Raw genomic sequence first — 12011 nt, 5'->3', positions numbered from 1 at the left:
ACCTTTCATGTAGTGTGTAAAATAGCTGTTTGTGAATGTAAAAGGTCTGCAAAGCATCAAAGATCAAAGTGCATGAAAATAAAGTTATTGTGCTCCCTAAAAGAAAGAATCAATTTTGAACTGCCGAAACGAGATGTCAGCCATTCAAGTCTCACTTCCTGTTGCAAACCTACGTAACAATGTAATACATTTGCATAATGCCAGCCTATTGTCTTCAACGGCATCCGCAAACAAAGTCTACTTTGACCCTCAAACAAAAGAGTTTGGTTCGTGTTGTCAACATGTTGAGAAGACGCTGTTTCCAGCGCTGCAAATACTTCGCTGCACTTCATAAGGATAAGGACTCGATAGGCTGGAATTGATATGGAAAAAAATGTCATGGATACCCGTTCGTATTACTGTGTCTGTGTATCAAGCACTGTGGAAATCTCAGGAGCTGAAATTCAACAACAGACTGGGCCATCTGACCAATCAGAGCAGAGGAGGCTCTTGAAAGGAGGGATTTAGAAAGACTGAATCTTTGAATGAACCATTTTCAGAGTCTTTGAAAAATGTGATGTGCAATGTATATTATGAGAAAAATAAAGTGTTTTCTTTTTTTTTTCTTCTTTTTTTACATTGGATGCTTGTAAACCTATTGTAGTTGGAGAAACAAAACAAAATTAGGAACCTTTAAAACAGCATATAGGGGCACTTTAATATCATTTTTAAATTTAAATCAGCATAAATTGAAGCAAAAAAAAAAAAAAAAAAAATACAACCATGCTGAATAATTATTATTATTTTGTTTAAATAATATTATAATGGGTGTTTTCCACATCCAAGTCATGAGATTTTTTAATCTAATTTTTAAATGTAAATCAGCATAAATTGAAGGCGCTACCACGAATACAGCCATTATGGAAATATTATAATGTTTTTTTTTCCACATCCAAGTCATGACATTTTTTTTTTTTTTTTTTTGCATGACAGTAATAAAAATGATTAGAAAATATGCTTAATTCTCATTAAACTAACCTCAAAATGCAAAAAGCAACAACAAAAGCAGACATATATAGGCCTAAAATAGACCTGGACTTTATGAAATTTCCCAAGATTCACAATTTCAAATGATAATTTTTTAACATTTTAAAACGCTCTGATTTGTATTGAAACATTTTCGGCTTCGTCCTGCATATCTACAGATTTCACAACAATCAAACAGTGTTTGACAAAAAGTCACAGATATTTTTTATCTATACTGTAGTTGAACATGATTTGAATTTGACATACATTGCAGAACATGATTGGAATCTCAGCATGTGCTCAGTGTGTTGTGTGTGCAGTGTGAGCACTGTGATTATTTTGAGGTCTCACGCAGCTGCTGTGTTTGTCCTGACAGCGACTCGGCTCGGCTCTGCTCCACTCACTCTCTCACTGCTCCTGCTGGTAAGTGTGTCCTCACGTCTTCATTGTCTCGTGCACTGTTAGAATAGTTTTTTAAATGTGAATTGGTTTGACTGGATATTTGATTGCCATACTGTAAAAGTAAATATATATTTCAACATGTATTCAGCATGAAAAGCATGTTTTAGTGTAACACAGCATGTTTTGGGCTGAATTTCTGAGTAAAGGTCTTGTGTGTCTGTTGAATATTACATTGCAATGCATGAAGGGTCATTGTAGGCTTTTATTTAGTAAATGAGCAATGCAATTTTACAACATATCATTTGAACATTGACATGCTGAAGAATAAGCAGACAAGTTGACCATATTAAGGGGCTCTTGAAATAGATTTCAGGTCATGAACAGGTGCCATGTGCTTGTGAAATCAGGGGGAGTTATCAGCCTGGACTGAGTGGCTAAATTTAACCAGATAAACAGGGGAAACAGACAGTTGCTCTGTATCACAGGGGGTAAACAACCCTAAACAGCTCTTTAGAATAAGTCAGAATTAAATCAATTCAAAGCAGTCATCTCACAAGCTCTAATGTGCATGTTTAAACATATAAGAGATTTTTTAAGGGAACTTTTCTGACCCCTCTGCTGATGTATTCTCAATACATAAAACGCTTTAGTTTTAAAGTATAAAGTATGTTTATTTTTAAATAATTTATGAATAGTGATACGATCAGGGAAATACAACCTTATAATTCAACCTGGAAAAAAATAACTACTTGGTATGTGTAGCCTACTATTTGTTTATTACAAAACATTCTGTTTCATTTCATTAGCATCATTCCAAACAGATAGTTTTTTAATCGCTATTACCATTATGCATATCATTAGCATCATGCCAAACATTATTTGGGAAAATATATTTTCCCCAAAAAAGTATTATTCAGTTATATATTATAGTTGCATATACATATAGTTATATATAAATCAAATATTTAATTAATCAGCAATTGTATTAATCAAAGACTCACTTCTAAAGTGTAAGTTTTTCTTCAAAAACTGAAAAATCATTATCATCACATTAATCAATATCCGTAACACTTTACAATAAGGTATCATTTGTTAACATTAGTTAACTAATATGAACTAAAAGGAAGCAATAAAGCCTATTCTTAAAGCATTTATTAACTTTTGTTAATGTTATTTTACAGTGCATTCATTATCAGATACAACTTTTGATCTTAAAAACGTATTATTAAATGGCGAGATTAACATAATATACGTTGCTGTAAATAATAATAAATATAATTATAAATATAGCTGCAAGTGGCAGTTATCGGGGTTCAATCGTTTTAAAGACTTTAAGCGCATGCGTAAAAAGATATTATGTTTTATTTATCAAGCATGTAACCACTTAAATCATTGAAGGAAAAGACTATTTTCAGCCAATACAGGCAATTTTAAAGTTTTTTAACAGTTATTGTTCTACTTATGGCCCGATCTCTGTTAAATTTTGCATGCTTCTTTAGAATCATATGGCACGCATGTACACCTAATTTCGTGAAGTTCAATGTACAGCAGACCATTTTTCAGTAATTTAAATGTAATTTTGCATAGGAAATATATAACGTTATTCACCTTTATAACAGTTAAAGTGTCCATATGGCATAAAAGTTTCCATGCTTCTTTAACAACACCTTTTTACCAGTAATTCAGAGCTACGCGCTTGAACCCCTAATAATAACAATAAACGCTGTAGAAGTGTTGGTCATTGTTAGTTCATGTTAACTAATCTAGTTAACTAATGCTAACAAATGAAACCTTATTGTAAAATTTTACCATAATATCCAATCTTGTAATAAAACACAAGACGAAACATAGTATGAAGAAGTTTCATTTTGCATAATTTAGTAGTTCCTAAACCAGGAATCATTCTTATACTAACAACAATCTGAATAAAACCTTGTAAATGGCTACATTGTTCAATCTAAAAGCAATAAATTCATCCCATCATCTTTCACTGACTCTACCCTGTCTCAATAGTAGAATATCATCAGGATGGAGAGCTGTTCACAACCTACAAATGGAGACAGCAAGGCTGATGAGACCAATGACCTCACTGAGGATCTGAGTCAGCAGCTGGAGGACATTATCAACACCTATCAGGTGAGCGAACAGCCAGGTGAGCCTGAGGATGTTGAGGAAGAGGCTGTTCCAGGCAAGGCCAAAGAGCAGAAAATGGAGAAGAAGATGCTTAAAGGCCTCGGTGAGTCACATGCAAGATATTTAACATGTTACTCCATTTAAATCACTGGCAATGTGATTAATGATAAATTAAAACAAGTATTTCCTCTTTATACTGCTTATTTTTCCCATTTGCTCAATCAAACAGTGTGACCAAAGTAAATTGTGTCAATAATCACAGGGAAGGAAGCCATGCTGCTCATGCAAAGCCTGAATAAACTGGGAACGCCTGAGCAGAAACTAGAAGCTCTCATCAGAAAACATGCAGAACTGGTGAGTACAATCATTAACAATGTTCTGCATTTGAAACATTAAATAAACTTTTTAACAAAATACCTAATAAAAACAATGTATTCCTAACACTGTATGCTGGTGTACTGCTGCTTAAGGGTACTGCAAATATCCACATATGCATTTGGAAAAATCAGCCCCCTTTTAATTCATTTTCACAGCTTTGTGAAACCATTTGAAGTATATTAGGAAACAAACAGGCTTTATATACGTGTATAAAATATATATTTTATTTCAGTACAGATTTATTTATGGTTCTCCCATATTAGACTGTCTTTATTGTACATGTCCAAAATTAATGATTTAATGAATTCTCTAAGATTTTTTTATTTTTAGCTTGTTATATTCAAATAGTTTTCTATATATACAGTTTTTCTATTTCTGTAAACAAAAGAGATCATAACAACATTGTCTGTGCAAATTACTTGCAGCTGGAAGAGCACCGTTCAGACCAGAAACAGTTGAAGGTCCTGCAGAAGAAGCTTCTCCAGGTGCTGAAGGAGAAGGATCAGCTCCAGAGTGAGCACAGCCGAGCTGTTCTGGCCCGCAGTAAACTAGAGGGCCTGTGCAGGGAGCTGCAAAGACACAACAAGACGTTAAAGGTGCCAATATCATCCAATCTCATGGATATGATTGTGTGAAAACATCTTATATTGCTTTAAACACTGATATCTACTAATGAGCTCAAATCAAAACGTGCTCGACAATAATAAAAAGACAAAAGTGTGTCATAAAGCGGTAACAGGTTTAACAATTAGTTAACTATATTTGTTATATGAAAGTATTTCTAAAGCATTTATCAATCACAGTTAATGTTAATTTCAACATGTACTAATACATTGTTAAAATCAAAAGTTGTGTCTGTTAATAAAGGTGCTCTAAGCGATGTCACACGTTTTTTAGGCCGAAACATTTTTTGTCACATACAGCAAACATCTCCTCACTATCCGCTAGCTGCCTGTCCCCTGAACACACTGTAAAAAAACGTGGTCTCTGTAGACAGCCCAGGCTCCACAAACGGCAACAAAAACAAACTGGCCCAGCCTGGACCACGAAACATAACAAACAGTGTTCCAGCCAATAACTGACAAGAATGATTTGGAGGTGGGGGTTGGGGGGGTAGTGCACATGAAGCGGGGTGTGTGGGGAGTGGAAGAGAGAAGCATGAAGAGGAAAGTTAGCTAGAGGAGAGATGTCCTAGACAACGACAACGACTAACGTTAGAATTATATTCTCTTGAATTTTAATATGGCCGACACACGACCAAAGAGACGACGTTCCGATTAACAAATTGCAAAGAAGAGGGAAAAAGGAGAAGGAACACGCAAAGTCACGAATTTACAGCGGAAAAGCATGGAAGGGAGGGGGAGGGGACGGGATGAGGAGGAGGGAGGGTCGAGCTAGCCTCCGTTTTGTTTGACAATACTTCGAACGTCCACAAGAAGTGACGTCACCCAACATCGCTTAGAGCACCTTTAATGGACCTGGGCTCACATGAACTAAGAATGAACATTTGTATTACATATCTACTCTCACTCTGTCTCCTCTCCACCAATAAGATGGTGTGTGGTGGGCGTTCTGGCGCAATATGGCTGCCGTCACATCATCCAGGTGGTTGAGGAGATTCCTCCTTCTATGTAAAGCACTTTGTGCAGAGAAAAGCGCTATATAAATGTAATTAATTATTATTATTATAATTATTATTATCTAGTTCAGTCATGAAACTCTAGGGCGCAGGCTGTGGTCCTTTACATGCAATTTGCAAGCTATCACATGACACAAGCTGATTGGCCTCTGCCGATCTTGCAGCAAAATGATTCCTTGCTCAACATTTAAATAGTCTGGTTCATTGTTTGCTGCAAGCTCTGAAACTCCCCTGTTTTTTTTACTAGAACTCACTTCTTTACTAGAACTCACATCTGTCTGATGACGCTTTTGGTGCAGGAGGAAACCCTACAGAGGTGTCGTGAAGATGATCTCAAGAGGAAGGAAATCACCACGCATTTCCAGAACACGCTGACGGACATCCAGGGCCAGATCGAGGAGCACAGCAGCCGCAACAACAAACTGTGCCAGGAGAACAGCGAGCTGGCTGAGAAACTCAAGGACATCATAGCAAAATGTGACCAGCGAGAGGCGGTACGGAAAACCAACAGGAGGTCACTCTGGTTTGACCTGAGATCATATCATTCCAATTAGTGATATTTTACTATCATTGAGATCCTATTATAGTTTACTGTATATATATATATATATATATAAGGATATAAGACAAGAATATAAGGATATACAAGGGAAATTGGGACATTTTTCCTGGTCATCTCAACGGCAAAATATTTACCTGAATATATTTTCTGTTTTCATTTTAGTTAAATAGTAAATTTGTATTTTTTGTCATTTTCATTAACTTAATATATATATATATATATATATATATATATATATATATATATATATATATATGCTATGTAGTTTTTATTACAGTTTAAAATAAGTTTAATTAGATTTTATTTCAATTAATGTTTATTTATTTTTTAACGGTTTTAGTTTTAGTAAAATATAATAACCCTGTTCTGAATAAAGTGTTTCAAACCTAGTCCTAATGTGGATGAAAGTATATTAGAATAATTTAAGAATAATTGTATAATCGTGTTTTTGGCCTTCATGCAGAATCTTGAAAAAGTGTTCAAGCATCGAGACCTGCATCAGAAATTAATGGAGACAAAACTTAACAAGGCCAGCTTAATGCTCAAAGAGGCGGAGGAGAAACACAAACTGGAGAAGGAGCTTGTGAGTAAAATATCTAATGCCCTCAACTGCAAATAGTAAATTTGCATTGCAAATATAAAGCATAAATTAAACAAATTTAATCAAAGAACTTAACCCCTGAAATAGGTATACTATTATTTCTGGGCCTATTTAACTACTTCTGATCTGTATGTATTCTCCAGTTACTGAAGCAGACTGCAGAGGCCAAAATACAGGTGAAACATCTGAAAGTACAAGAGTCTGATATGAAAGCCCAGGTACATTTTCATCAAATATTACACATCTCTAGTTTTTTTTGTTGTTTTTTTCTCTAATCATATTTGTTCACAAAATAACTCACTTGTTTTCCGGTTAGCTTGCTGTATATTCTGAGAAGTTTGATGAATTCCAAGGAACGGTATCTAAGAGCAGTGGTGTGTATGCCAGCTTCAAACAAGACATGGACAAGGTATGTATCCCTGACACATTTTTAGTCACTTTATATTGGTTAAGTCATTATACTGTATTATTCTTCAACGTATAAGAAGAACATTGTAAAATGAATAATATTGTAGAAATATCGCAATTAACTGTTAGTCAATAATCAAATAATATACAGTACATATAATCATTTTTTTTTTTTTTTTTGAAAGCATCAAATTGCTTTGTTGAAATTTGTTGAAATTTTGTTTACAGTCTTTTTACATAAAATGCATCATATTAAGTATGATTTTGAGCTATTAAAAGGGGCTTGGGGTCTCAGTTTCAGGTTTTATTGTTAATTAAAACTAAAACTATTAAAAAACTTTTTGTTAGATTAAATAAATTAAAGGATTTTTTTTTTTTTAAATGTTGCCTTGGCAAATAACAGAAATACATTTAAGTCGAAACACTAAAATTACAAACTGCAAATGAATAAAATCTAAAACAGAACTAAAACTAGCACTTAAACCTGAACTAAAATGTATTAAACCTATAGTAATGTTTAAAAAACAATAAAACTAATAAAAAAAACAAATGCACATGACAAAATTACTAAAAATTTCAACAAAATTTTAAATTAACAAATTTTAGATAGTCCAAATGCAGAACCTGATTTCACCAAATGCAACATGTTCCTCCTTAACATCTCTGTTGATCCTGGAACAACATTCCAATCAACCAATCAGATTTGAGAGACAAGTTTACAGTTTATGTGAAGCAGGGTTATGTGCTTCTACTGTTATTCACCTATCATTTCCCTCTGATTTTAGGGATAACTTATGTGTAAGGGTTAGAATATGGTATGATTAGCATTACATTTCCGGACAGGAATATTGTTCCAGGATCAACAAAATATGCGTCTTACTCTGCAAAATCATGTCATCTAATACTAAAATAACACTAAGCTAAGATGTTGATTTGTATTACAGATGGCAAAGAAGATGAAAAAGTTGGAGAAGGAGGCAATTGGCTGGAAATCCCGTTTTGATGGCTGCAATAAAGCTCTTCTTGATATGGTTGGAGATGTAAGTTGCTCAGTTCATACATCATAAATCAATATTGTAGAATGCAGCGAACCATCTCTGTATATTTAATGTTGCGACTAAACAACTAGCTGTGCAATAAGAATCAAGAGAATGAATCTTGACACAGTGTTTTGCTGAAAGTGTAGATATGGAGCAATATGATCACGATTTTTTCATGCAGAAAGCACTGAAGGAGAAGGAGATTGAACTCTTAAGCCTGAAGAACCAGAAACTTGAGAATCTCTGTAGAGCGCTTCAAGACGAGAGGAAAACACTGTCTCAGAAGCTCAGTGGATCCCAACAGGCCGGAGCCGAAGATGCGGTGGCTGCTGCGTCTGTCACTACAGAGAAAGCTACAGAAGCAACCGAGGAAGTTGCAGTAACTAAAGAGGAAGAGGCAGTCTCAACAGAAGTGGTCAGTCAAGATCCAGAAACCCCCAGTGATCCAATCTGTAAATCTCCCGCAGAAGCAACGCCGCTGACCAAAGAGCTCTTCAACCTGAAGGCTGAGAAAGCTCGGCTACAGGAGATCGAGGCAGCGTTCACCATTCGCCGCCACATGCCGCCAGAGGCTTGCGAGGACTCAGACATCTGTGCTGAGAGTCTAGACGACGCTCAGGGTGAGCAACAGGTCGGAGAGGAGCTCAACTTCACAGAGGAGATGCAACCCCTCACTGACACACTGTCTGAAGAACATCAAGAGCTCAGAGACAAAGACATGCAGTCGGTTGATTAGACAGACTAATCCAAATGTCAATTTCTCACACATTCACGAATAAAGTTTATTCTACATCTTTGCGCATCATGCTTGTAACTCGATGTTTGAACTATTACACCATACATGCTTGTAGTGTTATGTATTTCAAGACAGCATGAGCGATGTGAGGTTAGACTAACAACTCTGAACTTGTGAAATGGAGACATGGTGCATTCATTTGGAGAAACTTTGATGCAACGTTTTGGAAAGTACAGACAGAGAGAAGATAATATTACATTTTCATACTAAATCATTATTGGCTCTTTATAAACTTTTTTTCTCTCTTTCTCTCTCCTTTTTTGTCAGGGTTCGCCACAGTGGAATAATTCTCATAGCCGATTTGGCACATATTTAACACACAGACTGTAAAAAAATATTGACGTAGTGTCCGTGGCGTCACCCGTAGTTTTCTGAAGAGCATTTTTGAAGCTCAAAGTGGGCGGAGCCCACATCAAGAGATCTCACTAAAAGAAAGGCTTTATTCTTATACTGTAGACGAACGAATGCTGACTTAATACTCTTACGAGAAACTCATTCCTGTGAGAGTGATGTTCGTTTTTGGAAATCACAATGGGGGGATGAGGTTTACTTTAGTCATGCATCTAACCACTCCGCTGGTGTTTTCATTTTGATCAACAAGTTTAAAGGAGATATTGTTGAGTCTGTGGTTTCTACGGAAGGAAGATGGGTTATTCTTGACACTAAACTTGATAATGCTACTTTTAATAATATGTAATATTTATGGCCACAATTTAAGTTCTGCCAACAAGTGTCTTATTGCATCATTACAGGGGAAAATTGAAGCTTTACAAAATAAATATCAACAGGCGTTTATTATTATTGCTGGAGATTTTAATGTTGTTTTAGATAATTCAGCTGACAGATTTCCTCCTAAAATGGGCCTCAGTAATAACATTATTTATACCTTGTGTGATCATCTCCATATTGCAGATACATGGCGCTATTATCACCCAGATGTTAAGGAATTTACTTGGAGTAATAAGTCGTTAACCTCTGAATCTAGAATAGACTTTTTTTCTGATTTCTCAACAGATACTGCAAATTGTGTTTGATGTCAGGAGTATGCTCCATTCTCGGACCACTAAGAAATTAAGCTGAATTTACCTTGCGTGGTTATTGGAAGTTGATACTCTGAAGTACAATACTCTGCTAAAATATAAAAAAATTGAATGATCAGATCAAGGGATTAAAAAAAAAAAAGAGCTTGTGTCACATGGTGCTAATTGAGAATTTTTTTAATTTAAAGCTAGATCACCAGCTATAAATAGAGCTAAGGCCCTAAAAGTGGTTAATGCTGAAAGAGAAGCCAACTTTTTAAGTAACATAAATAACTTAATCAAAAAGGAGAATCTCTCTGTTACAGAAATTAGGCTAGTCAGTTAAAAACCTTGCAATAAGAATTAGACCAGTTATACAGACCCTTTCCAAAAAATTTGAATATCATGGAAAAGTTGATCTATTTCCATAATTCCATTCAAAACGTTAAACTTCCATAGATTATAGATTCAGGGCCCACAACTTAAACGATTTCAAGTATTTAGTTGTTTATTTGCAGCTCATAAAACCCACGAAAACAGGATTTCAAAAAATTTGAATATTACATGAAATCACACAGTAATTACACAGTAATCCCATGGTCATTGAACCAGGTTTTGGTTCTTTTGGCAGTGTGGGCCGGTGCAAATCCTGCTGGAAAATGAAGGAAGCATGAAGTGCTCTGAAAATGTCCTGGTCGACGCCTGCGTTGACTCTGGATTTAATAAAGCACAGTGGACCAAAGTCCTCTTTTCTGATGAGAGCAAATTTTGCATCTCATTTGGAAACCAAGATCCCAGAGTCTGGAGGAAGAATGGAGAGGCACACAATACAAGATGCTTGAAGTCCAGTGTGAAGTTTCCACAGTCTGTGTTGGTTTGGGGAGCCATGTCATCGGCTGGTGTTGGTCCACTGTGTCATGATAGAACAGACAGGAAACAGTTTGCAGGTGCTCAAAAACGTTTAATATCTCAAATGGTCAGAAAACAGTTCAGGAACAAAGAAGGGCGGCGACTCAGGCTCGTGCAGGGACTTAAGATGGTCTGTGGTGCTCTGGTGCTGTGATGTGCAGAATCCCGATCCCGGTGAAGTGCGGTGTATCCAAAGACAAGGAACAGGACGGCAAGAAGACAAGGCAGGCGAAACACAGACACGGCAACTTCACAGGACGGCGACTTCACAGGAACACGGAACAGCAACACAGGACCTCAACAAACAATCCGACACTGGAACAGATAATGGTGTGAGTATATGTAGGCAATGGGAATGAACAGCAGCTGTGAACAGTGATTGAGATGATGATGATCAGCTGGAGCGCTGACAGACACGTGAGCGGGACAACGCCCACTCACACACACAACAACAATGACACGAGACAAGAAGGAAACAATGCATTCAACAACCGTGACAGTACCCCCTCCTCTAGGAACGCCTCACGGCGTTCCCAGACTCCCTTACCTGTCGATTGTAATCATCGATAAGAGAGTGATCCAGGATGTCACGAGCCGGAACCCAACTTCTCTCCTCCGGACCGTAACCTTCCCAGTCCACCAGGTACTGGAATCCGCGTCCCCTCCGCCTAGAGTCCATAATGCGACGGACCGAATAGGATGGTTCCCCATCTACGAGTCGCGGCGGTGGGGGAACCGGGACAGGCGGATTAATGCGGGAAAAAAAAACGGGTTTAATTTTGGACACATGGAATACCGGATGAATTCTCCTGTACACTGGAGGGAGGTTGAGGCGGACTGCCACCGGACTAACAATTTTGGTGACAGAAAACGGGCCAATGAATTTAGGAGCCAGTTTATTGGATACGGAGCGGAGCGGAATGTTCTTAGTAGAAAGCCACACTTTGGAACCGACGACATATACGGGAGGCCTAGACCGGTGGCGATCGGCTTTGGCCTTGGTGCGCGCCCGCATACGGAGGAGAGTCTCACGGGCTCTTGTCCATGTGCGGTGACACCTCTGGACGAAGGCGTGAGCGGAGGGGACCGCGACTTCGGATTCCAGACTAGAAAAGACCG

At 37.1% G+C, this 12011-nt stretch overlaps 1 protein-coding gene across 2 annotated transcripts; it reads left to right on the top strand.

The window, feature by feature from the left end:
* Positions 1–1174: 1174 nt before the first annotated feature.
* Positions 1175–8962, top strand: txlnbb (taxilin beta b). 2 transcript variants are annotated; one of them, XM_079852901.1, is made up of 10 exons: positions 1175–1428; positions 3421–3643; positions 3803–3894; positions 4344–4514; positions 5857–6051; positions 6583–6702; positions 6864–6938; positions 7037–7129; positions 8073–8168; positions 8350–8962. In XM_079852901.1, the coding sequence occupies exons 2-10, from the start codon at positions 3436–3438 to the stop codon at positions 8902–8904; spliced, it is 1605 nt and encodes a 534-aa protein (XP_079709027.1). In that variant the 5' UTR covers positions 1175–1428; positions 3421–3435; the 3' UTR covers positions 8905–8962. The 2 variants fall into 2 exon arrangements, with proteins under 2 accessions (XP_079709027.1, XP_079709028.1); XM_079852902.1 differs by having other exon boundaries at positions 1349–1428; positions 3424–3643.
* Positions 8963–12011: the final 3049 nt, after the last annotated feature.

This window comes from Squalius cephalus, assembly GCF_949319135.1.
Source record: "Squalius cephalus genome assembly, chromosome: 20".
NCBI classification, from domain to species: domain Eukaryota; kingdom Metazoa; phylum Chordata; class Actinopteri; order Cypriniformes; family Leuciscidae; genus Squalius; species Squalius cephalus.
Note: the sequence above shows the minus strand (reverse complement) of the source record. Positions and strands in the feature narration are given on the sequence as shown.